We start from the raw sequence: 25,731 nt of genomic DNA, 5'->3' as shown, positions 1-25,731 counted from the left end.
TATCAGTAAAGCTTTTAACTAGTACTCCTGGAGCTATATTTGAACTCTTCTGAGAAAGATCTCTCTGCAAGTATTTCCAGAGTCTCCCTAGAATGATGGTGGACTGCATGATATTCTTCTCAGAGGAAAGATATATACCAATAAATATCATCTTTTAAGCCTATATGCTAACCCCAAGCATGGCATTGCAAACACAGTGAGATTTGCTTCCCAGAGATAAGACGCTTTTCCCACCATGGCTGTGGAGATTCCATCCTTGGAGATACTCCAAAGCTGTCTGGACACAGTCACAAGCAGCCCACTAAGTAGGGGAGTGGCCTAGATGATCTCAAGAGTTGATGTCCAAATTCAACAATTCTGGAATTCTGGGATACTTAACAGTCATCCAAAATGTATTTTCATACACAGAATGTAGGTTTCTCTGTCGAAATCCTATGTGCAGCAAAACTCCCTCTCTTTCAATCTTTTCTTAGAATATATAGGTGTATATGTAAAGTGAAAGTGCGGTAAGATAAAAAAATATAAAAATATTTGCATCACATTTTTATTAAAATTTAGAGCAATAAAAATTCACCTGTTTGAGTGTTAATTATGCCAGAATTCAAAAGTTTTAAAAGGCAGAATCATGAGGCCTGTGATGAATTAGTAAAAGCTTCATAAACTGACAACAGCCAAAACTTACATCTCATCCTGTTTACCTTTCAGATACTCAGTGCACAAATATTTGATACAGATTATTCATATTACTAAAATAACTTTTCCTCATTTGGACATGGGCTTTGTTTTTACAAAAACCTCATTACTTCCAGAACTGTAGTACGAGAGTTCCCAATATATAAGAATGTGATACTGCATAATTTGTATGTTGGTTGTCTCTGGACAGTTTCTGTCTTCAGTGAACAGGACTGATGCCAGCAACTAAAAATTCTTTCCCAAAAATCACTACTTTTTCTAGACAATAATTTTGTTATAACTTCCTACAGTCTAGCAGCTCCTATAGAGTTCTTCACACGTGAATAAAAAACCCCAAGGGTTTAATAACTTATATTCAAAGTAGCATTAGTATGTCCTGGTTGTCAGCACATCTATAGTAGTAGGTTGGTACCTCTAATAAGTGTTATGGCAGACAAGAGGGTGAAAGAGTACAGAGCCATGCTTTATGTAATGCCCTTGGAGCATACTTCGTAAGAACACTTGGGCAACACTTGGCTTGCTACTGAAGGGGTAATTTACCAGAGACTAAACTTCAAACACAACTTCCAGCTGTACCTCTCAGTTTCTAAAAGCTTAAGTGTTGCTCATAAATATGGCAGAATTGATAATTTCTATGAGCAATAAAGTTAGACTTTCAATGTTTCATATTATAAAGATAAGACATTTAATAATCAGAAATCCATTTTTAAAATAAATTATAACATCATTTTCCTGTCTTGTACTAGAAACTAGACAGATGTAGAATATGCTAATTAGCTCTGCATGCAGAGTATAATTGCCATCCCTTGAAAAGTTGAAATTTTTTTATTACTTATCGCAGATATATTGTAATGTATTTCCTGAAGCTGTTTTAAAAAATGTTTTAAAAACCAGCCATAGATATTATATTTCTTTTATTTTTTTTTCTTTACTTGTGTGGGTTTTGAAGAGCAAAGTGTAGATGAGTACAGGGTGCACACCACCTGCTGAGGAGACCTTGCATTATCAGTGAAAGCAATTTAATACATCCTCCAGCTGAAACCTACATCATCTCAAGCTCTCCAGTGGAGGAAGAGTTTATAAATGGGGACTCTGGACAACGACTTGCAAAATAAGCCTGTAAATAATTCAGGAACAAACTGCATTTGAGTTGCAGACCAGATCTACATCTACCTTGGCTTGTGCTTCAGCTTGCAGTCCCAGATCTCTGTATGAGGTGATGAACCTCCAGGGAGATTCATGTAGGAGGAGCATTGGTGTACTGAAACTGTTTCCTGAGCTGAAGGCTCCCAGCCTGGAGAACAAAGCTTCAAACCTTTCTAGTCAACAGCAGCAGTTCAGATGAATGGGGGAGCCTGAACTGATGTGACAGTGTGATGGACTTTTGTCGTCCCTGCATTTCTTGGTTTCAAGTGTTTGAGTCTTAGCAGCCTGATTCTCAGGCTGCTGCATGTAAACAATGTGTATTCTTAGAACTTATCAGTATGTTTTGCATTCTTGTTCTCTGAGAGAGAACTTGACTGATGGTCATATTGACCAATGGAGTCAGGAGGTTGTAACCTCCTTGGGCCAATCTTGGCCCTCTGTACAAAATGTATATAAGCTATTAAAGTCAAATAATAAAGAGCCTTCCATGTTTGACCCTGCTGCTGCCTGCTGTCCTCTGTGAAGGTCCATACCCACGTCACAACATGTTGCCCCTCTAAGGGCTGGGGTAACAGACTTTAAATCGAATGGAGAAAATTATAATCCCACTGGAAGCTTAAATGGCTCCTGGGATAGAATTATCATGTCCCAGAAAGATTGGTTTTGGTTCTTTTCTCTGGCAGACAGAAGTTTAGAGAACTGTGGGCTGTCCTTACTACTCATTTCTGAGAAACTCAAGTGATGGCCATGTACTTCTGGAGCTGAGTTGTACAGTGTGATCACTCATCCGCCTTCAAATGCATGCCAGTGAAATTTATGTAATGCCAGCCAATAGGAAAACTAGGGTTGGAAAACATCAATTGAGTCTCCTCTCAATTGTTTTAAGAACAGTATACACAGATATTACAGGTCTTGGAGGTTTTTATACATGAAAACTTGCTTCTTGAAAAGCCACACGAAAGTCTCTCATAGCAATCTGAGTTTTTATGTGAGTAATCAGTGCTACACAGTTTGATATTCAGCTGCCTGGAAGTATTTCAGGCTCCTAGGTCCTAAGATTAATTTATAACTGATTAAAAATTTAGATTATTCTGCCTTTCCCACTGTAAATTATATTGAAAATACATATATCTCTTTTTAAAAAAATTTGGTTGAATAAAACTAAGTCAGTTATTATTAAAGTTGGTAAATATTTTTTTTAAAAAAATCAATTTATTCAAAACCCAGAAAAAACAGTATATCTCCCATTTTCTGAAATTCTTGTTTACACTGAGATTAAGACTTTAAAGATTCTGGAAATAAAAGAGATTTATTTAACTAGTTCATGTATCTTAGTCAAAATATCCCTTTGAGTTGAACTAAAAAATTTCTTTGAGAGAAATCATTACATCCTTATAGACACTTAACAACCATCAGTTCCTGTGGCCCAGTTCAGATCTCTAATATCCCTTATGAATTTTTATAAACAGAAATTTCCTACTGTTCTACATTATCAACCTGGAGCAAACAATTATTCCCACAGTATACATTTATGTGTGTAAAAATGTATGTACATTAAAACACATGAAGAACGGAATAAGCCATAGAACTGTAAAATGGGGGGAAAAAAATGTAAGTTTGAATATTCCCTTTTCTTAGGATGAGCTTTTATTATTCATAACAGAAATTTTCCTAACTTTTTGTACACTTCATTGGTACACGACAGATTTTTTAGATAATATACACCATCAAAATGTATTCAATAAAAGCCAGAATAATTGGATAGTTAACCAATTTCTTTCTCATATAAGAAAGACTCATCTACAGTCACCTTTGGTGGGGAGATGTTACAAGGACCAGGAATCCCTGCTTAGTGGGAGTTTGGAGAAGGTAACTTTGGAGAAATGAAGCTTGTCTCTGTGGGATCTCATCCTTGTGGGCTGTAGCCTATTACTATAATTTCTTAAGAAATGGCAATGTCTGACTGTTTAGCTGTGATTGCCTCACATCCTGGAGAGGACAGAAAGCTGGTGGGCCTGGAGATTTTATGAAACCGGAAATTAGGCAGAGAAGGGCCAAGACTGGCATAATTCATCCCTTATCTGGTCCCTGAGAGAGAATCAATCAGTGGCTGGCCATCTCCTGTGTAGCACTGCACCAGCCCAACTAGCACATGCTGCTCTTTATCCAGCCAAACAGGTGTAGGAGATGTAGTAAGAATTTGGGAATAGTGTGAGGATGTTATGGGTTTTGGAGTACACAGCAGTATTTATTGTTTCTGCAGCTGAGGGAATAACCTGCTCAGCTACAGGAGCTGTGATCAAGTGGCCATGGAATCATTTAACCCACAAAGGAGTAGGGAGAATTTTGAACCCTCCTGGCTATGCAGAGGTTTCAGCCCACTGCTCCAGCTTCTCAGCAGCAAGAGCCACAAGTTAGTCTGGATCTTGGCAAGGAGCCACATTTCTGCTGAAGCCATACGACTATGCAGGAAAGGAATGCAAGATTTATGGGGCCAGCAAGGGAGACTAAGCAAGTAGAGGTCTGAGTCTGCAGCCCAGAGAAGAGGATGCTGTCCTGAGAATTGCATCTTTCCCACACTGAGACCACAAAGTCTAAATAACAAATATGTGAACAGTGACAGTGATAAACAATTTTTACAATTTTGTGGTTTGATTTTTTTGTGTGTGTGTGTGTTTAGGGTATTTTGGGAGATTTTTTTCTCCACCTATCCATTTTACGAACAGCAGGGATGGGGCCTATTCCTCTGAACAAACCTTTGCTTTCCCAGCTGGAGAGCATGGGCCAAAAGGCAGAGAGACATCTGAACGCTGTAGCTCAGATACATGTGTTATTACATTGCAACACTTAGGCTTATTATCACAGGGGCCATAAAATGGGGCTCGTTTCAAGACTCTTTCAGTTTCTGCAAACAGCTGCTGCCAGCTGAGGAATTTGGACTGAGCTCCATGTAATTCCCAGCCGTGATCATCAGTGGCTGCACTCCCAGTGGAGACAGCCTCTCCAGCAGCTGCCTGGGCTGTCCCTGCACACTGCTGCGTGCTCTCCTTGCTGCAAGCCCAGCTCTGCTGCATCCCACTGACGGGCAGCAATCCTCCCAGGGGTGAATGACCTTAGCAATGCCCTGAGTGGACTCTGGGGCAAACGAGGCAAAAGGCAAGTTTACAGGGTCAGGATACTTAGTCACGGAAAAATAACTGGATCCAAGGACTGCTTTCTGGAAGGATGGCAAGGAACTGCTTTGAATGCTTTGACTTAGAAAAGTTTACTGATACTTTCCCAGGCTATGTGCTGCAGTATTTACTGGAAATTTGTTCTCTATTGTGTGGGATTTGCAAATAGGAATAATCTCATTGTTTGCATCCATGGAATAAGAAACTATTGTTTTTTTCTACAAAGTATCCATGGCCTCCTTCTCTCTTTCTCTTTCAAACTAAAAGTTTCTTCTCTACTTTCTCTGCCCTTGCTATGAAATCAGCAGTATTTTTTTTTTCCTAACAGATATAAAAAACATTATGGAATACATAAGATTCTTAAAAATATATTCCTGTGATTCACAACCAATTTTTAGACCTTTTTCCCGTTCAGCAATCTGAAAGTCTCATAAGATCTATTTTGGGCTTATTTTTAACACAGATTATTGTTTTTGTATGTCTGACCCTTCCCATAGGAAAGAACAAGAAAACAAACTCCGTTCCCTGCTGAGGTGGTGCCTCACAAGGGTAGACCTACTGACCTATTACTTCACTGGGTTTTTTTTTTCCCCAAATATTTATAACATTGTTAACAGAGTGAGGAACACAAAAAAATAGAAACAAATTCACACATATTGCAGTCAAACACATAGTTCTCCATTGTGGTAGTGCTAATAATTATAAAAACCCTAGAAAAGGTATAAAAGTGAATGTATGGCTTTATCTGCTCCTTTGCACCTCCACCCACTCAGAGTAGTGAACACATATTTCAAAGCATAACGGATATTGCAAGCCACAGCTGTTATGAATTATTTTTCAGTGCTAGTCATATTTTTGGTACAGATAGACTTAGTCTCCTGGCTCCAAAACTTAATACCTAAGAGTAATGTTTTTGAAGCTAAAATTCAAGCAACTTCTACTTCTGACTTAATTAAAATGATCTCAAATGTATATGCCTTCTGAAGAGCATTAGCATTTTAGATAGGCAGAAAAATATTCTGAAATAAATTTTAGACTTCAGGGATTAAGACATTAAATGAAATAAAAATCAAGTATTATGAGTTTTCTAGTTAACTCCTAGAATCATCAGCTTTACATTTCCCACTGCCATGGTTGCAGACTAAAAACCTCCCATCAGAGAGCAGCAACTGACCCATGTGATTCATGCAATCTGCCAGCACCATGTGCGTAATGGCTTTACTCAAAGTGGATGCAATGCAGATGTACTACCTATGAGTACTCACACAGTAAGGTGAAATACTTATTCCTTCAGTATAAGAGAGCATTTCAGTGACTCAGAAAAGTGAGCATCATCTAACAAATTATATTTTGAATGACCCTTTGGAGTATTGTAATTTGATGTTTTCCTCTGCTCCAGTTTAAGTTAGCAACAGGCAACAGATGACAACCTGAGGATAGTTCCCTCAGTTTTTACTTTGGGATTTACCAGAATTGGCTCTAACATAATACCATGAAGAATCATTTGGGGGAGGTCTTCTCTGGTTTCAAGTAAATTTACCCCTTCCTGTTCTGACCACATGGTCATTACACAGCCCTAGTTTATAACCTGAGGGTAGAGATATGTTCCTGGTTATTTCAGGTACTTCTAAACATAACACAGCCATTTTTCATAAATGTTTTAGAATTGTTGTCAACCTCCTCTCATGAAAACATAAAAATGGAAGAAGCTGCTGTGGTCATGTCTGGACACAGACAAATTTTGAAAGAGAATGTCCTAACTGAATCAGGAAATCAACCATCCTGCTAGTTCCTTCTTTCTACTACAAGATGTTATATGTACCCTTGTAACTCTTAGAAGTATTTTCTTTCTTTTATTTTGTCAGATGTTTAGTGATAGAGCTTCCCCACATCTTCTGTTGTAACTCTAAGAGTCATCTCCAGCCCAGGAGATGTAAACTCTCTGCCAGAGTGAAAGAATAAAGAAGAGAAAGTAAATTTTTTTCTCTAATCCTGAAAAACATTAAGATTTTAATTCAATTCTTTGGTTTTACTCCTATCTCCTAGGTAGAGAAACTCAGCAATGAGTTTGATTATTGCACTACTATGGACACTTTTCTTCCACATCACCCTAAGATATAAATTCATTGGGAAACTCTCTAGTTTCTGAGATCCATTCTGGAGCAGTAGAAGGGAAAACATGTAATCTAGCATAGAAACTGAAATCATTCTAGACTTTCACATTTTAGGTCATAGAAGAGGTACAAGAAGAAACTGGTTCTGGGATGCCTTATTGCACATTTCTATTGTGCTAAAGTTGTAATACAAACCAGATTGTAGCCCCCTTTACACTTGTACATGTTTTAAAAATTGATATTTCTATAAATAATTCATCCAGTTGGGTTTTTTGCCATGAAGTTCTTAGAGTTTCCATCAGGTGGGCAGGATTGGTTTCTTGCTTTCACTGTTATTTTTAAAATGTAATCATTACTTTTCATTTCTTATTAAAATTAAAACTGTAAGCATCTGTCCTTAACAGATTTTTGTAGAAACTAAACACACTCCAAGTAGGTCCCAGGTAACAAACATGAAGATGGTATGGGATGCTCTCCTGTTGTCGCCTCATATGAGTATGCATGCAGAGAATATATAAATTCTTCAAATACAGCTTTTCTCCTCTTTTCATTTCCTATTGATTGCATATGAGGTTCACAGTAGAGTTGCCTATAGAGCAAATGCAACCTTACTAAAATCAAGGTCATTTGCAGAGAGCTGTTTGAATCTCTGGCAAACTACAACACAAATAACAAATCTTTTTTTTTTTTTTTTTTTTTTTTTTTTTTTTTTTTTTTTTCACAGAAACCCAAGCAGGCATGGGCCTTGGTCTTGAGGTCCCCATGTGTCTATGTTTGGTTTTTCCACCTCTATCTCTAGAATGAAGCCCATTAGCAAGCTCTACTCTTTTGCTCAGGCTGGAGAAAAGGAGAGTTAGGGGAGACCTCATTGCAATTTACAACTTCCTTGTGAAGGGAACAGGAGGGGCAGGCACGGGTCTCTTCTCTGTTGTCAGCAGTGACAGGACCCAAGGGAATGGTCTGAAGCTGTGCAAGAGGAGGTTTAGGTTGGATACTACAAAAAAAGTTCTTCACACAGAAGGTGTTTGGGCACTGGCACAGCTCCACAGGGAAGTGGTCACAACACCAAGCCCGACCAAGTTCAAGAACAACTGCCAACACTCTCAGGCACATGGTGTGAGTCTTGGGGCTTTTCTGTGCAGGGCCGGGAGCTGGACCTTGATGACCCTTGATGAGTCCCTTCCAACTCATATATTCTGTGATTCTGTGATTATCTATCTCTTTTGCTTTCATAGTGTAAAGGACAACAGTGCTCTGTGTGAGCATTTTAGATACAATACAGCCAAAGAGACATATAATTAATTCCAGGATTTGTCAGTTGGTTGTTTTTTTTTTGTTTGTTTGTTTTTTGGTGGTTTTTTTTTTGTTGTTGTTGTTTTTTTGTTTTGTTTTGTTGGGTTTTTGTTTGTTTGTTTGTTTGTTGTTTTTTTTTTTTGTTGTTTTTGGGTTTTTTTTGTTTTTGTTTTTTGTTTTTTGTCAGGGTAAATGTGAAAAACAGGATGAATAAATTTTAAAATATGGCAAAATATTTTGAAGAATACAGGTTTTGATTTGAACTTTATGAAAAGACTAAAGTATATTCAGACAAATACTTTATTTTCCTGTAACCTGATTATCTTCTTTTGGACCATTTCCTTTTAATCAAAGATTCAGGGCAGGTGCAAAGCAAAATATAGACCACTGAGTCCAAATTTGATAAGGTTGGGACAATCCAATCTGAGTTTGAAACTGGTGTTTTGAAAATCCTCTTAAAACTAGATTTACAAAATACCATGGTAACTGGACTGTGTGAACAGAGTTTTTGAGCTGGGTGCTAATATCAGAAGTTTCTTGCTGTTATCATTGATGACTTCACATAGGACCCAAATTCCTACATCTCCTCCCTGCTGCTATGGGTTCTCAGTGAACTCTGAGAAGGAGCTTTTGGAGTCTATTTCTTTCTTGGCTGGGAACCCTCCACAATTAAATATCAGAGGCTTTCTGTTGTGAAAACACAGATATTTTTGAAATAGTTATATGTCTTACGAAGTAACACTCCCTACAAAGGTGTTGAGAACATAATACACATACCAGTCATACCTGTTAGTCTACAACACTGGGTCATATAAGGAGTGATTATTTAGCATGTTTTAAGCATTGTAATCACTATAACCACTTATAATTGACTCACATTTTACTAGCTATAGCTATTTATTAATGCACTGGGAGATTTTAGAAATGAACCATTGTGACAGAGCAAGCCAGAAAACAGTCATTTCTTGTATCACTTAGACTTGGCAGCCTGGATTTCCATTCCTGCCACTAGGCTTTCATAAATGACATTTCCAAGTCTGAAGTAAGCAAACAAATCTAAAAAAAACTAGGAAAAAAGAAAACATACAAAGCTGGTCACTGTTACCTTGGAGTAAGCAGTAAATAAGGAAGGGATGTACTTAGAGTGGATTAATTTTAATCTAGGATCATATTTATCAGCTGAAACTGGAAGATCAGTAATTCAGGAGGTAAGGCCTGAAGAAGGGATGTCTTTTACTGCCACACTGGCAAAACATAATGGCTTTTTGTTATTATAAAGTAGTCTACATCTAGACCAATATTTTTTTTCTTGACACTTTTTCAAGAGTGTTGTCTAATTATTGAGTTCTTGCTTTAATAATTTTTCAGAATGTACTGAGCACAGGGCTTTAATTCATGTTTTTTAACTTCCAGGGAATCCCCAAAATTGTATCAAAGAGAATATATACAAAAAAAAATTTAATAACCCATGCTAAATTTATCATAAAACAAACATGGCAACATGGGTTTATTTTTTCTTGCCTTAATTTTAACACACATAACTTAATTTATCTGAAAGCAAGTTGTATAACCTCCAGTGGTCATTGCCCTCTCTCAGCAGCTTGGTTCTTCAAGAGTGATGCATTCTTTCTGTCACTGACATGCACCTCAGACAGGATGAACCCCTGCATGGGCAGCCTAACTCACCCCATGTCTGTGAAATGAAAGCAGACCACTCTTAGATTCTTAACATCCTGTCATAACTCGTATAGATCCCCCAGTGTGACCTCCAACACATTAAGAGTATTCCAATTCACCCAGTCAGCATGTGGAATGCCCAATGGCTCCTGCTTGCTGCCAGCCTAGATTATGCTGGGCTAAAAAATATCAGTTTTAAGGACAGGGTCTTGTGATGTAGATGCTATTCCAAGTCACAGAATACTTTTCCAGATTCATGGCTCCTTTTTTAATGATAATAATTTCAGTAAATGATCCAGTTCTACGAAACCAGGGGATTTCATAAGAATGTCAGCTTCTATTAAACATAAAAGGAGTATGACTTTAATCTTTATTGTAAGAAAAAAAAAGGCATAAAAAATGAAATAACTTGTCCTAAAGGCTCATCAGTGACAATGTTAATTCACAAAATTATTTTATTTAAAAATTGTATTTGTTAATGTCTGGCCATTTAAGGATACATGCTTTCTTTTATTGTGTGTTTAGTAACCTATAAGATTTTGAGCTGAACATTTAGCTTTAAAGATTATGTTTCAGACCAAGGTATATTGTAAAGGAGATAATTTCCTTCATAGTGAAAAATTAGATTCTCACAGGGAGTCAAAATCAGAAGGGGTGTTCAGATATTTCTGGAAGATTTCATACAGTGAGATAACTTATCTTTTGCCAACAAATAAATTGCCATGTTATGATGGTTCAAGTGTTGAAGAGCCATCAGTTGATATATTGAGACACTATTTGTTCAGATAAACTGCCTCATGTTACCAGATTCCAGTGATAATACTTCACATATCTGTGAGCTTTTCATCTCCTGATTTCAAAGTGCTTTTCAAACACACCCTCCAACGTCCATGCTAAGCTCTAATGTGCTCTTCTTTTTATAAGCTGGAGAAACCCTGCATTTCTGAGCTGTGAGCAAAATTTGAATTTTAGCCGTAATACTGCTTGAACTTTTTTGCTGACATCTCTCTCTTGGACACCTTTTGGAATCTACAAAACCTCCATGGATACTCCTGGCAAGAGAGATGGAGAGACCCCCACTATGTCCTGTAAGGTCTCCAAGAGGGCAATCTCATTGCATCCTTTATTAGAGACACTGCTCATTTAGAAGGGGCTGCCAGACTTATCTGAAGGTGAAATAAAGCTCTGACCACCACCTCTGAGTGCATCTGCTTCAGGGATGAGTAATCACACATGAATTCTCCTGCCTACCAGGGCGCTCAGGGATGAACCTCACTTGAAACTCCCTTTGGGAGGATGAGCCTTTAAATGGAACTGTTAATCCTTTCTGGGTTTTTGAGAGACGTGCTTGCCTGGCCAGCTGACTGCACATTATCCCTGGACATATTACTTTAAGACAGGAAATGTGGCCTCTGAGCAGCTGCATCAGTTACTCTCCACCTGTACTGTGCTCTAATAAAGAAGATGTTTGTGATTTCTATGGAAAGCCTGGATATAGCACAGCAATGCCTCATACTGAAGAATGATCAAAAAGGGAACCTGTGACCCCCCTTTTAAAAACAGGGGGCAGATTCAAAAGGCAGCACATTTATAAAGCTAGCACTGTGGCCTTCCTTGATGAGACCTTTGAGCCTGTTCACAAAGGTAACACATGTCATGAAATGTAGGCACATGCTTTTGATCCATCAGTAACCAAAACTTAGAGAGAATTCTTTTTCAGGATGTGAGAAGGCAGCATTCTCCTTCTTGCCAACTCAGCTCTTGGCTGGGAAGCAAAATAAATTAATTTTTAGGTGTGTGCTTAGGAAGATGTGTCTGAAGTTTAAGACTATAGGAATGCAAAAATTCAGCTGACGAGAGTGTAATTGGACCACTGGACATTTCTTTTCACTGCTTTTATTGAACTTGGATTTTATTTTTTTATTATTCCCATCCAGTGCTCATGAGAAAAGGGACAAATCTGATCTCTGGACTCTGGATCCAATAGTTCTCCTATGCTTTATTCACATAACTCTGTGTCAGATGATTGTTTGTTTCATTATTAAGTAAGAATCTACAAGTAGAAAATGCCCATTTAGGCACAAAAAAAAAAAAAAAAAAAAAACAACCAGGCTGAGGAGGAGGAGATGCCTCCATATATTAGGGTCCATGTTAGGGTCCTCCTGCTGCCTTGCTCTGGCATGCCCCCTTCACCCATGGCTGTAAACCCTCTTTCCATGCCAGAGAGTGAGTAGGGAAAAGGACCTCGACTCAGGTTTCAATTTTCCTTTGTGAGAATTTATTTAGGAAGGTGAAGACCCTTGTTATTTTTTCTTCAACTAGTACCCATGGGGCTAGATGACTAAATTTGATAATTTTGGAGGACATTTGTAGCTAATTTGGTTGGGTTGGAAACACCCAGAGCTGAGGGGAGAGGCAAGCCAGGAGCACGGGTTAACAGGGAGGCAGAACTGTCACTGCTAGTTTCATGCCTTCCATGTGCAAATTGCCCTCCTGATCCCTGAAACACCAGCACCCTTCATCCTACAGCTCAAGAGCATACAAGGTCAACTGCATAGTTTGCAACAAAAGTCCATCAAGTGCCTTTTCTCAAGTCAGGAGGTAAATATGACTTTGCCTGGGTCTGTCACACAGGAGTGAATTCAGGTGACACACAGTTCTCCTGCCCCTGCTTGCAGGACAGTCAGCAGACCTGTGTCTTCATGAGCCTCCCAGCTGGGCCGTGTCCCATCAGGGGCTGTCACATGCGACAATGATGGGTGAAACTTAATGCCAAGGCTGCCCCTGCTTGATAATTACTTCCTTGAGCTCTGCCAGGGAAATATTACTTATTTATTTTTTACAGCTGCATATTTTGAGCCCAGGGAGATCTCTTTTCCTTTGTACCCAAGGGTTGGGTATTATCAGCCCAGCTGATCCAAAGCCCAATTTTTCATAGCATGATATGCAGCATGAGGGTTTAAAGAAAGCTCAAAATATATCTCTTTCTTTTCACCCCGCTTGAAGTTATTTAGGAAACGCTGACCTGGGGCCTTAATTACTGTATTTCTGAGTCTCCTTATCAGTATGGGACTCTACTAACCCAGAAGTATCTGATGCAATGGACTGTAAATCATGTGTGTATGAAGGAGAAGTGTATGGCCACAGGAGCAAGTACAGGAGCAAAGGGTCCCTGTGTGAATATCTCTACTTTTTTACCAAGTGAAAGCTCATTAGATTCTGCAGAATTGAAGCAGACTGAGAACAAGTTCTCAAAATAACTTAAATTCCATCAGCATTACTAAGTGTAACAACAATAAAACCTAAGACTTTCATGGTATGTGGGGCAACCTCCTCCCCACTCCCCACTCCAAGTTTGTTCTCTCTGGCACCTAAATGGTAAAAAAAGGAAAATATTTTTCAAGAGGGACAGTACTGTGGAAGCTTTATGAATGAATGGCTAGGTTAGCCCACACTGTTTTGTGCAACATGACTTGCATCGTTCACTGGGTCTTTGCCAAACATATCTGTTGTGTAATTATGTGGCTCACTTTAATGAATTCACACAAGTTTCTAGGGGTGTAGCTAAAGTTTCCCCTCCTTTCTGTAATTATAGAACCCCCACCACAATGAGACACAGATCATAATCGGTGGACTTAAAGTAATTATCAAAGCCAATGTTATAACATGGTAAAATGGGAACAGCCAGCTATACATTTAAAGAGCTGGGAGAAGACTTAAGGAAAAAGAGGGTCTATAAAATAATGAGTTGTCTGTTTGCTTGTGAGCAAAACTGACTCTAATTGATATTCTGCACTGTACACTAATTAAGATTGAACAATATTGGTTTAAACTAAGAGCAGTCTCACTGAAGTCAACTTCATTACTTGAGACTTCTGCATGGAAAAGTCAGATATAGTGATGGCAGACATGGCTTCATATCCTGCTACTCTGACTGTGCACACAAACCCTTCCCTTACATAAGGGAGTAAGGAAAGTTTGTGAGAAATGTTCTCATGGTTTCAGCTTATATAGTGTCTAGAAAGATATTTAATAAGGAATTCCATAATGTGTTCATTATTTTGGTGTGTTTCCAAGCTCTTTACTCTGAAGAGCTGGTTCGAGGATATATGATTCAGTTGATTATTTCATGCTCATGTATTCCTATGGAAATGGAATAACTTCTGTGTTGGGGTACTAGACAGTGTGATTAAAGGTGTTGGACCCTGGACCACGCAGTTTAGAACCTTTTAAAAGATTTCCATCCCCATATCTGACCTCACTGCCTTTACTTAATATTCATCTGAAGGAGTAGCTTTGAAAAGTTATTTTCTCTGCGAGACAAATTTGTGGCATTTCAAAGAACAAATGAAATGTGCACATTCAAAATATACATTAACAAAAATCAAACATTCTTCATGGTCACAATAAATGCCCACTTTGCCAGGGCTCTGTGGCCTACTTTGTATAGTAAGTTCTGGTTAACTCCAACTGTAGGACATTTCTTTGGAAAAAGCCAGTTAGGGAGAGACGGCACAGGGCAGCCTCACCATCTGGGCTGCTGGCCCGTGGGCAGGATGCAGGTACAGAGCCTCTGGAGTACTCTTGGGCTTACCTAGGTCAGAGCACTGCACCACACGGAGATGGCACTGGCAGCGGAAGGGGCACACTGGTCCAAACCCGGATATGACAGGATCATCCGTTGGAGCCATGTCGGCTGAGCCCTCATCCTCCAGCATGAAGTCAAAGAGGCCCTGCTGGTGGAATGGCTTGGCCAAGCATGCTGGCAGCAGCAGGACAAAGAGCAGAGCCAACTTCTTCATGGCTTAGTTCATCGACTCCCAGCAGAACCTAGGATTCAAGGCAGAGGATTAACAACAAAAGTAGCAGTTTCCCATGGCTGCACAGTTCCTCCTGAAGGAGATCCAGCTCATCCACCAATTGCATAACTGTTCCTTTCAATAAAAGAAAACTGAATTGTAAAAATTCAGGACAGTTATGTGATAGGAGTCTGGTAACTGCTTGTCAATAGGATTTTTTTTTTTTGCTTTTTTTTTCAGACCAAGTTGAAGGCAACTGTAAACACATCTGTTTGCATATTTAGAGTAATATTTATTAGGAACAGGCAGCCTTGTCAACTTTGTGATGCAAAAGAGTCAAAGCAATAAGCCACATTTTCCATGTGCCTGTTTTCTGCCAACGTAACAGTCTATTTGATTTCATTAGCATTTATTTCATAGCAATGGGTTTGACCCCTGGGGACAAACCTGAGGTTCCCAAACTCACTGTAATTCAGTATTTCATGTCTTGAGAAATATTTTTAGGTGTCAACTTGCTGTATGATTTAAATTATAGCCTAATAAAACTGACTGAGAAAGAGTAGGATTTAGTGACAGGGTAAGGGGAAAGTGAGGGGAAGATCTTTAGTTTAAATGCACTATACTTCTTTCCTAGTACAAACAGCACAATAAAATGGAATAAAATGTTGTGTTTTATTGAATATTCTTTGCTTTCTTTCTGAATTTTGACATCCACCCTGAGAATCCTCCGGTTTGTACTGCATGAACATTTGAATTGATGCTTGTAGTGTTGTGTGCACACCTTCTAATAGGACTTCAGGGCTTCATTCTGCAGACTTTCATGGTCAGGAGAAATTTTACACAAGTATGTATTGCCATAGATATTAACAAGAAAAGCTGGCTTAATACATGTTCTCAGGACTTAGGCCTAGATGTATTTCAACACACTCTAAGTTGTGCTACTTCTCTTGTTGTACACTAAGGAGAAATTACATAACTGTTTGCAGGTTGGTATCAAGGCTGTAAAGACCAGCTAATCATCTGAATACAATTTTCTTATACGAACATGTATCTAACATTTTCAGATATCCCAAAACTTCAAAGTTAAATCAAATGGAGTAAAACACTGTTTATGTTGTCTCTTTAAGATCTATATTTGTTTTCTTAGTTGGACAGGCAAGTTCTTCTGTTCTACTTACTGCATGCACTGGGTGGGATCACAGACCCCAACATCAGCCTGAGAATTTCTAGTATGTCCCTGAAAGCCAGTGCTGTGAAAACCCATGACCTGTAGCAGGGGCAGGCTGTGTCCCCATGTGGATCATGTTGCCTCCTGCCCTGGCCCCCCACTGGCACTGGGGCTGTGTCCCTTTCCCAACAACACCCCTGCCAGTGCAGGCAGAGTGCACAGGGACACCTCAGGATATCACAGCAAAGTGCTGTTAACACATGGTAGTGAGCTCTTACCAGGGCTTAATCTAAAACACGATTTTTGAAATAGTAATTATCATGTGAAAATTACTCCAAAATAAAAATGCAACTTAATAATGTGGAATGAGAAGAAAATTTTGCTAAATAATCACCATTCATCACAATAAGCTGCCTTGTAAAAATGATCAATAAAACATTACCCCAGTACAAATTATTTTTCAGAATTTATATTAATAAAAGTAAACATTGGGAATACTGCATGCTAATAATCCTTGAATGGCAGTGGCAGTCAGGAATTTTTAAAGAACTTCCTCAGCCTTTTTTTTAATGTATTATTATGATTTTAAAACACTTCAAAATATTTAAGACTTCTTTGTTCCCTCTCAGGGTCACTGCTGAAGTACCACCCATCTCAAGAATGCACAATCAGGATCTTATCCTGGAGTTTAATTACTACCACTCAGAAAACCAAAAAAAAAAAAAAAAAAAAAAAAGGAAAAAAAAAAAGGAAAAAAAAAAGAAAAAAAAAAAAGAAAAAAGAAAAAAGAAAAAAAAAGACAAAGCTCTTTGGAAGTGTCTTCACACTAATATTATTCACATTAATATTGATGACTTAATTTATGTTGGTTAAACTCTGTAGCAGGCCTTTCCTTTGGTCCCTGTTTTGCAAGAAGTGTAATAAAATCAGAGGTGGCTATGAAGAAAAACTGAAACCGTAGGACAACAAAGGACACTGAAGTATATAATCTGAGGATACAGCAGAGAAAACAGCAGACACAAGCTACATGTTAATCTGGATATAGGAACAGAAATCTTCAGTCATATATTCATTCTGCAGACTCATGTATCTGTTCCTATTGTTTGCATGTGTAATTGAACATAAACAAAAGAAAAGATATACACAAAACTGTTCCACCAAGAAATGTTTACACTTCACTTACAACAAAAATGTAGAAAGGACAAAAAAATCTGAATTCTGTGACACAATATTTATGTCTTCAGGACATAACTGTTTAAAATTCCTTTAATTATGTGTTTACAATGAAGAAGACTTTTCCACAAACAGAGGAAACTATACCATAGGCTTGGCCACATTTCGTTTTAAAATACCACTGAAAATATGCTTCATCAGTTCACGTCACCACTGTATTGGTGGTCTTCTTGTCAGTTTACCTTAACAGTAAGGTTAAATTATTAGTTCACCTACTGTCAGAAATCTCTCAAAATTCCACAAAGAACAAGCTAAACAATATTTTCCAGTTTCAAAAAAATCCCCTCCATTTTATGTTTTGCCCATTTTGTGCAATAAAGTCTAGACATGCAAACATAGAAGTTGGAAGTTTGAGAGAGAATAAAACTCTGTTAACAGGAGTTTCAACTGCAAGAATTTTATTTTCTACTATTTCATTCATAAGGGCTTTATTTAAACATGATTCCCTTGTTTGTTCCCTGTAATATAGCACTTTCTAACATTACAAAGGCGAACACAGAGCCTGCTTAACTTACTACTATGCTTTTTTTTCTCTGAAATTGAAATTATATTCATCACTGTCTGAAATATATATGAAGAAACACATGAGAAAGAAATAACAGAGTACAGTTTAAAGCAGAAATGTAAGCATAGACACATTTTTTACACTCTATATCACCGATTCTAAACACTGGATTGCAGAGAATATACTGCTGCAAAAGTTTACAGCAAAGAAAAAGAAAGAACTATAGCAGTGCTTATACAAATCAAAACAAGAGACAGAATAGTCAAATAAACAGTACAAAATCTGCACAGCCTTTGAGAATGTATTCTCATGTTTCCAAGAAACAAAAGTGCTGCATAGAAAACTTAACATTACTAAACCTTTAGTAGGATTTTTAACTTGCTTCTCTTAAAATTCAAATAGTTCTTGCTATAGACTTGCCTGAAGTTTTATTAGTACAGCGTAGTTCAGGAGAATTACTAAAAACCGTACCTTTTAATCCAGGGATTTGCAACAGGAGCTCTCAAAGCTGAGATGTAATTAAACTAAATATTCAACCCAGGCAGAAGGCTTTGCAGGTGTGGAAAGGAGGAGGGGGTAAATTCAGCTCAGTGACTGTCACTTGGTGGAAAACCCTCCTGCTTCTATTCCATAGCACAGTTAAAAAATGTTTCTCTCAATGAACACAATCCAGGCTGACACCCACATTAGATCATATGGTAATGATATGTCTCCTGTATTGTAGCCAGAAACTTTATCAGCTCTTTTGCTTTCTTTTCCTCCTTTTTCTTTTTCATTTGCTTTATTTCTCTTTCATCTGTTTACAATCCAAAACTACTTGTACATTATAAAACAGATTCTTAGCTGTAATTCATCCTACTTATTTTATTTATGTCCCTAAGACATATCTTTAGGAAAGTTTTCCTGGTTTTAACTATGGGGGTTTTATGACTCATTAATGAAAAAAAATGCTTAGCTGTTCCTCTTCTTTATAGTATTTTGAAATCAAGGAAATGATACAAAATTTATCTTTGAGTTAGGCAAAGTGGAGATTAATATCAGAAGAAAAGGGAAGAAAATAGCTTTAAGTAAAACTATTTAAACAGATATCAACCTGCCTTTGCTTATGCTATAATCATTGTCAAACTAAGTAGCATATAGTTCAATATATTATTATCCTGTCTAATAATAGAGTTTGTATGTATTTTTTGAAACTACAGCATAGTTTTGATATACATGAAAATATGAAAATCATGTTTCCATTAGTAAAATGATTCTAACATTTGTGGTTAGAGCTGCTTTATATAAACTTTGTTGGTTTTGTTTGTTTGTTTTTTTTTTTTTTTTTCTTTTTTCCTTCACTGCCTTCTCACCAGGACAGCAAAACAGAGGGGAAATTAGCTTTAACTGTTTGGGTTTTGGGCTAGTGTTTTTTTTTTTGTTTTTAATTTTTTAGTGGGTTGATTTTTTTGGTTAGTTGGGTTTTTTTAAGAGACAGAGGAGATTTTTTTAAAACATGGAAAGAAAAATGTATCTGACTTATTGTCCAGATTTATATTTTATTTTATTTTAGTATTTTCAGGTTTTATACAAATGTCAGTGGAAGCTAAAATGCAGGTTTTCTATCACTGGGAAATTTTGAAAACTGAAATGAGAGCAAATACAATAATTACTATTTATTTAGTAATCCAAACACATTGTGAACATGTGTAGCTTCACTGTGCTGTTAGCTTTCCTATCTAAATACTGAAGGCTTCTGTCTCTGTGTTTTGACTTGTATCCTTTTTATTTCTGCCCCTAGGCAAAGGCCAGGTGCAAATCTGAAATTAAAGCCTGCAAGATGATGTTTAAAAGAATTTTTAGAAACACAATAGACTCTTGAAATTTTAGCTGTCCTCCTCATTTAAATTCAAGAAGAGCACTTATAGACCTTATAATTGTTTTCCTTTGGTGGAAGAAAGCATGAGAGAATAATTGTCTGTTAATTTTGGTCTCTGTAGAACAAAGATGTAATCAGACATGTTACATCACAGATTCCTTATATAGCTCCCTCTAAAAGTTAAGGATCAGTTATTCACCCCTAGTCCTTAAGCTAACTTCTTTTCCCTGCATCTCCACTGGATTCAAGACTGCTAATGGTTTTTGTTGTGACATTTTCCTACATATGATTAGTGGTGTTCCAAGCTTTCATGCTTACAACAAAGCCTTATCTGTGTCCAGAAGTGTCACCATGAGGCTTGTTGAAATCTTGGCTGCATCTTAGTAATGTCAGTTATTTGAACCTTGGTCACCAGCTGCATCTGGTGTTTAAAAACATTTCAAAGCAAGATTTTGATGAGGAACAGGTCAGGGTAAACTTGTTGTCAGTTTGCTTCACAAAACCCATTCATATCCTTTCCCAGCAAAGCCTTAATACGTTTGTTCTGATATCTGTTATGGAGTTGAAAGCTGGTGTAATTTAATGCCTCAGTAATTTCTTTAGAGGCAGAGGGGGGACGAACAGCCATCTCTCCTTCTCCTTGTCTTAGGCATTAGGGAGAGTCAAATCAAAATATGAAGATAAAGGTGGGAACAGGTGGAGAAGAGGGTGCTTGCTGGATGAACTGGAGGCTCTGTTTCCTTTCATGAAGTCCATTCCAAAATGCTCAGAGGAGAAAAGATATTACTAGCTTTAGGAATGAGGAAAACAGCTATGGTACCTGTTGATACTCAGAAGTAGAAAACGAATGTTGTAGGTGTCCAGCCCTTCCTGAAATGGAAAACGGAGTTAGGTGGAACAGAGCAACTGAATGGGAGAAGACTTGGGACACTGAATATTGATGTAATACCCTATTAATTGTTTTGAATCAAGGAATCACAGAATCATTTAGGTTGGAGAAGACCTCCAAGGTCATTGAGACTAACCTTTGACTGATCACCACCTTGTCAATTAGACCATGGCCCTAAGTGCCACATCCAGTCTTTTCTTGAACACCTCCAGGGATAGTGACTCCAACACGTCACTGGGCAGCCCGTTCCAGTGCTTAATCACCCCTTCCATCAAGAAATTCTTCCTGATGTCCAACCTGAACATCCCCTGCTGCAGCTTGAGGCTATTTGCTCTTATCCTACCATCCGTTTCCTGGGAGAAGAGACCAACCCCCACCTGGCTACACCCTCCTTTCAGGCAGTTGTAGAGAGTGATAAGTTCACCCCTGAGCCTCCTTCTCTCCAGGTTAAACAACCCCCGCTCCCTCAGCTGCTCCTCTTAGGACTTACACTCTAGACCCCTCACCAGCTTCCTTGCTCTTCTTTGGACACACAATATTTGTGTGCTTTCATGGGAATACAGATCCTTTCTGATGCAAGTATTCCTTAAATTCCACTCTTTGCCCCCTGCTGTGTCACTACTAAGATGATAAACAACCTTTAAAAAGCCTAAAACCCAAAGAACAATATTAAGTCATTATGTAATTTTATGGCCCTTGACCATACACAGGGCCTAGCATCAATCAGCTCAGTCTGACCTACTTTGACCACTGCTTAGTCAATACAAAAAAAAATATATTAGAAGAGTCTAGGTTTCTATTACTACTGATTTTATTACTCCAATTTAACAAACTTTTAGGGCTACATGCTGCTTCAAATTCTGGTTCCCAGAAAGTTACAGGCAACTGCATGTTAATGTTGTTTATATAACAATATTGTTATTAAATTTAGATGGATAGCATCTGCTTCATGTGCTCTTAGCTTATTTTGTGGACCATTCAAAGGGCAGTGGAGGGAAAGAAGGCAGAAAGCCTGCCTGCTGGTGAGTGCTCTACCTGGGTCCAGTGAAAGTCTCTGCAGGAAAGAGATGAACACTGCTCTGTGAGGAGAAAGCATTTCCTGGGGAAATTGCTCCTGGAGCACAGGGCTGAGCTGGGAGAGAGGCATGTCCAGCAGGCACCCAGTGCTGCCAGAACAGGTTGAAGGCTCCTCAGAGGAACTGACATAGTCTGTCCCTGAGAATGGAAAGGCCTTTTTTTTTTAGGGAGTCTGGCAAAAACATTTCTTTCAATCCAGAAAGCTACTGGAATGAAACCAAAGCAGGAGAACAGAATCTGTTCTGCAGGAACATGGTGTCTCGTGTCCCAGAGATAAAGATTCTTAATAATTCTAAGTTTTCACTAATGAAGAAGGCATTTTCCTGGGCTACCGTCTAATAAATCTCAGCTTTTATGATCAAAGACTGGTTAGCATTGTTGTGGTAAAGGAGGGCAGGCAAGTGTGCCTCAAAGTCCTTGTAAAACAGCTAGTTAAGTGCCAGTCCCCATCAAGTAAGTGCCAATCCCCACGAGGAAGGGATGAAAACAGATCTCCTGCTTGGCTGCCTCATGGGAACCCTCTCCACCTCCTTGGTATCTCACACTGGGCTTTTATGAACAGTTTCCTAGAATTTCATCTTCCACATTCACTAGGTACTAGAGCTTGTCTCTTCTTTCTACACTAGGCATAATAATTTCTTCCAATTAAGTGTAGTAAACTGTTCTTCACAGTTAGCAGTAGACTTCCTTTACTAAAAATGTGAGTAAATATGCAACCCTGCTTAATAAACACTGATCCAGGTAAATATTGACCCAGGCACAGCCTAAAAAGGTAGTTAAAGAGAAGAAATGTAATTTCTGGATATCCTGAGTATGAAAGTTTCCTTCATTGCTCTATGACCTCAGAAATCTTCAGCCTGAACTCCTTCACATTTCTACAGATCAAAAGGGCTAATGTATCAGATTTTGGATGTATGCTACCAGTAGCATTTTATTTATGCTTCTGTGAAAAGCAATACTTGTACAACTGTTTGAACAAAATGCAGTCAAACTTCAAAAGACAGAGCTCTCTTTTCGGAGGAATAGTCTCTTCTGTCTCTATCTCTCCGTTTCCCACTCTGCAGGAGCATGTACTGTTACCTCTAATGGTCATCTCCTCTCTTCTGAAGGGCATCTGTGGAATCTACAAGTAAATCTAGGAAACTAATTAAAATTTTCCTCAGCTGAGGTATCTGACATGTGATCATACGCTTCACTTTGGTCTCTTTTCTTTGGAAAGGCCTATCTGTTCCTGTACTCAAAGCTGGCTTTCATTTCCACTGGCTTTCCTATTTTCTCCTGGATCAAATAATGTTGTCCAGGTCTATCTAGCAGCTGTAGTATTTAACCACATATTGATGTAGCCTTACTGCTCACTATGATTTCAAATGCTCTGAACTTGACTTCTGTGCTTGAGGAGGAAAAAATTCCTGCTTTGTTGTTTTTTGAGTGTAGATATACATTTTGAGATTGATCTTACCTCTCTCCTTCAAAAATGCAGGAAATAAGTAAAACTAGACTTTGTATGAGTCCTACCAGCTCCTGGCCATACCACAACCAAAGAATGGCAGAAAAGTAAAAGCAATTGTGGACCAAAGATCCCAGAACTTCACTTTGACTCTACGTCTTCACCTTTAATTAAAGAAATTGAAGAAAACGTGTTTGTTCAAAAATGTTTGGCAAAAAATGTTTGTTCTCACACACATCAATAGACAGAATATTCGTACTCAGATGTTCCATTTTCTGTGCTTCAGTGACAGTCAGCATTAAATTTCATTCTGCCTGGATTCTAGGTGAGCATCAGCAGAATCCTGTCCTCCAGAAAATCTCTTATATGAAAGAAAGAGTGTGCTGACATCAGCAGAAGTTCCAGGAATCTACAAGTCCCCTTGAAAGACATTTTCCCAGAAAAGTGTGTCACTTTGGGAGTGTGGGCTGTGAAAGGGGAAGTGATGACTGAAAAGGAGAGAGGATTGGTTTAGGTAAGAGGAGATTAATTTTCTTTCCAGTGAGCGGCTTTTTCACCAGATTTTGGCCTTTCTCTATATTTTGCAGAACCCTGAGTTGCAGTCCAACTATTTCCAAGGTTCATATAAAAAATCCAAACCTTAATTCTCATTTTAATGGCCCTAAGATCATGCTCTGGACAAGCTTCGTCATCCCAGCTGAATTACACAATGCCCTAGAAAAGGATGACAGTAATTCATGCAAATGTTGTAACTGTATTCCTTGCATGTATTCTTTTAGTCATGGGTTATGAACCAGCATTCGAAATGAGGCACATCCTGTGCAGCTCTGAACAGCCTATTCCCAGATTATGAAAAACACGTGAATAGAGGGGCCAGCCTGGATTTCCAATTTAGTCATCACAGACAGTAAACTTGTTCAGGGGGAGCTAGTGACTGTTATACTGAGGAAAGTCCAGAAAAAGGAGAGGAATAGGAAAAAAACAACATTTACGTAAGATTTTGTGGTTTTATCTCTCTATTAAAATGCTCATTTTTGGCAATCTGTTGAGGAAAAAAATTCTAACTTCAGCTAAACACACAAAATGGTGACTTGGAAGATACAAGCAATACCATCACAAAACTTACCAGTTTTATATGGACTGTGTTTCATTATAGAGGAAAGAATGGTGAATTGGAAGTTTATAAGAGTGTAGTAAAAGCTTTCAAATGGATTTTCACAATATAATGACTAAAAAATAAAAGTCCTGGATATTTTGGGAAGAGTCTTTAAAAGATCTATTGTATTTCCTTAAGCAAATGAAGAGTCATTCACTTTAGCTTGCCTTAACCATGTTTGAGCATTTCTTTGGCTAATATTTAAATTTTATATATATAATTTATAAATTATATATTTATATATATATATAACTTTTTTTCATGTAAATAAACTCTTCAATGGATTGCTCTGAATAAAAAATGGTGCTGATGCTCCTCAACAGAAATTTTCCATAGCCAGACTGGATAAAACATAGTGTGGTTTTCTAAATGAAACTATTTAATTCTACATGGAAAAACTTGAAATGTGATGGCAATTCCTTCAGCTACTGAATTAAAGTGGAATATTAATTGGTAATAAATTTTTTTAAAAAAATTTAAGGCTATCCTTTTTCTAGACCTTTTTCTACATCATTCATTGTTTTATTTCCTTCTTTATAATTTGTTTCTCAGTTACCTTCAGGAATATTGTGTTCCAAAAAGACCAGCTACATTTTAGTTTAGAGGATGGCACACATCCATTGTCTTCCAGCTGAATAAAATTTAAACTACTCTTACTGTGAATATTCTTGTTTTGCATTTATTTGTCTCACTTTTGGTTTTTTGGTTGTTTTTTTTTTTAGATTTGCATATGTAATAGACAAATTTATGAGCACGCTGGGGCACAGCTCCAGAAGACACAAATGATACCATCTAATTGAAATTGTAACATCCTGTGTTTTATACCATTTCAGAACTTAGCCACTTATTTTCTTCACTCCTCTTCATCTATCAAAATATGTGAGGAACCTAAACCCTTAGAGGTCTAAGTAAAGATTTGTAAAAGTGACTAACATTTTTTCAAAATGCCTCTGATAGATTTGATTTTCAAAGAGACTTTCTAAGTGCAGTTTCTGAAAATCAGGTGTTGCATAACGCACTGGAGGATGGACACACAAAACAACTAGGCATCCACCTATCTAATAGCTTTTGAAAAGATCAGTGTATTGCACCAGTTAGAAACTACCTCTGAAATTTAAGGATCAACATATTGTGCTTTAATTGTAAAAATTATACAGGATGTTTCAAAATGAATGTATGAACTTTTTATTGCAAGATGGAAAGCTTGCCTCTGAAGAAGTCACATATGTGTGCCTGCAAGGAAAAATCTATTCAGAGACTGTTCTTCACCTATAAAACCAAACCCACTCCAAACTGGATCATGCGACTTGGATGGATTGGAACACTTATTTCTCATAATGTTGTTCACTGTGCTCCTGCACACTGTATCTCCTTCAAATAATTTGAATGAGCTTCACAAGGGGAATAGTCTATCTTTCAGTCATAATTAGAAAATTCACCTTTCTGAGGAGTCCATGCTGTATCTAACCCACTCACAGCCTGCAATGACATTCATTCTGGTGT

The 25,731-nt window shown here is 37.9% G+C and overlaps 1 protein-coding gene and 1 long non-coding RNA gene across 2 annotated transcripts in view; one reads left to right on the top strand and one right to left on the bottom strand.

Annotated features, from left to right (window-relative positions):
- DCN (decorin) overlaps positions 1-18,676 on the bottom strand; it is a 38,193-nt gene extending 19,517 nt beyond the window's left edge. The window contains exons 1-2 of the mRNA XM_083859508.1: positions 18,273-18,676; positions 14,691-14,926 (exon numbers count right to left, since the gene is read on the bottom strand). Coding sequence (XP_083715634.1) covers positions 14,691-14,898 — 208 coding nt within the window. The 5' untranslated portion in view covers positions 14,899-14,926; positions 18,273-18,676. The remainder of the gene's footprint in view (positions 1-14,690; positions 14,927-18,272) is intronic.
- Positions 1-25,731, top strand: part of LOC310908456 — a 337,623-nt gene that overhangs the window by 10,643 nt on the left and 301,249 nt on the right. The gene's annotated exons all lie outside the window — the stretch shown is intronic.

Source organism: Zosterops lateralis, assembly GCF_965231275.1.
Source record: "Zosterops lateralis genome assembly, chromosome: 4".
NCBI classification, from domain to species: Eukaryota; Metazoa; Chordata; class Aves; order Passeriformes; family Zosteropidae; genus Zosterops; species Zosterops lateralis.
Note: the sequence above shows the minus strand (reverse complement) of the source record. Positions and strands in the feature narration are given on the sequence as shown.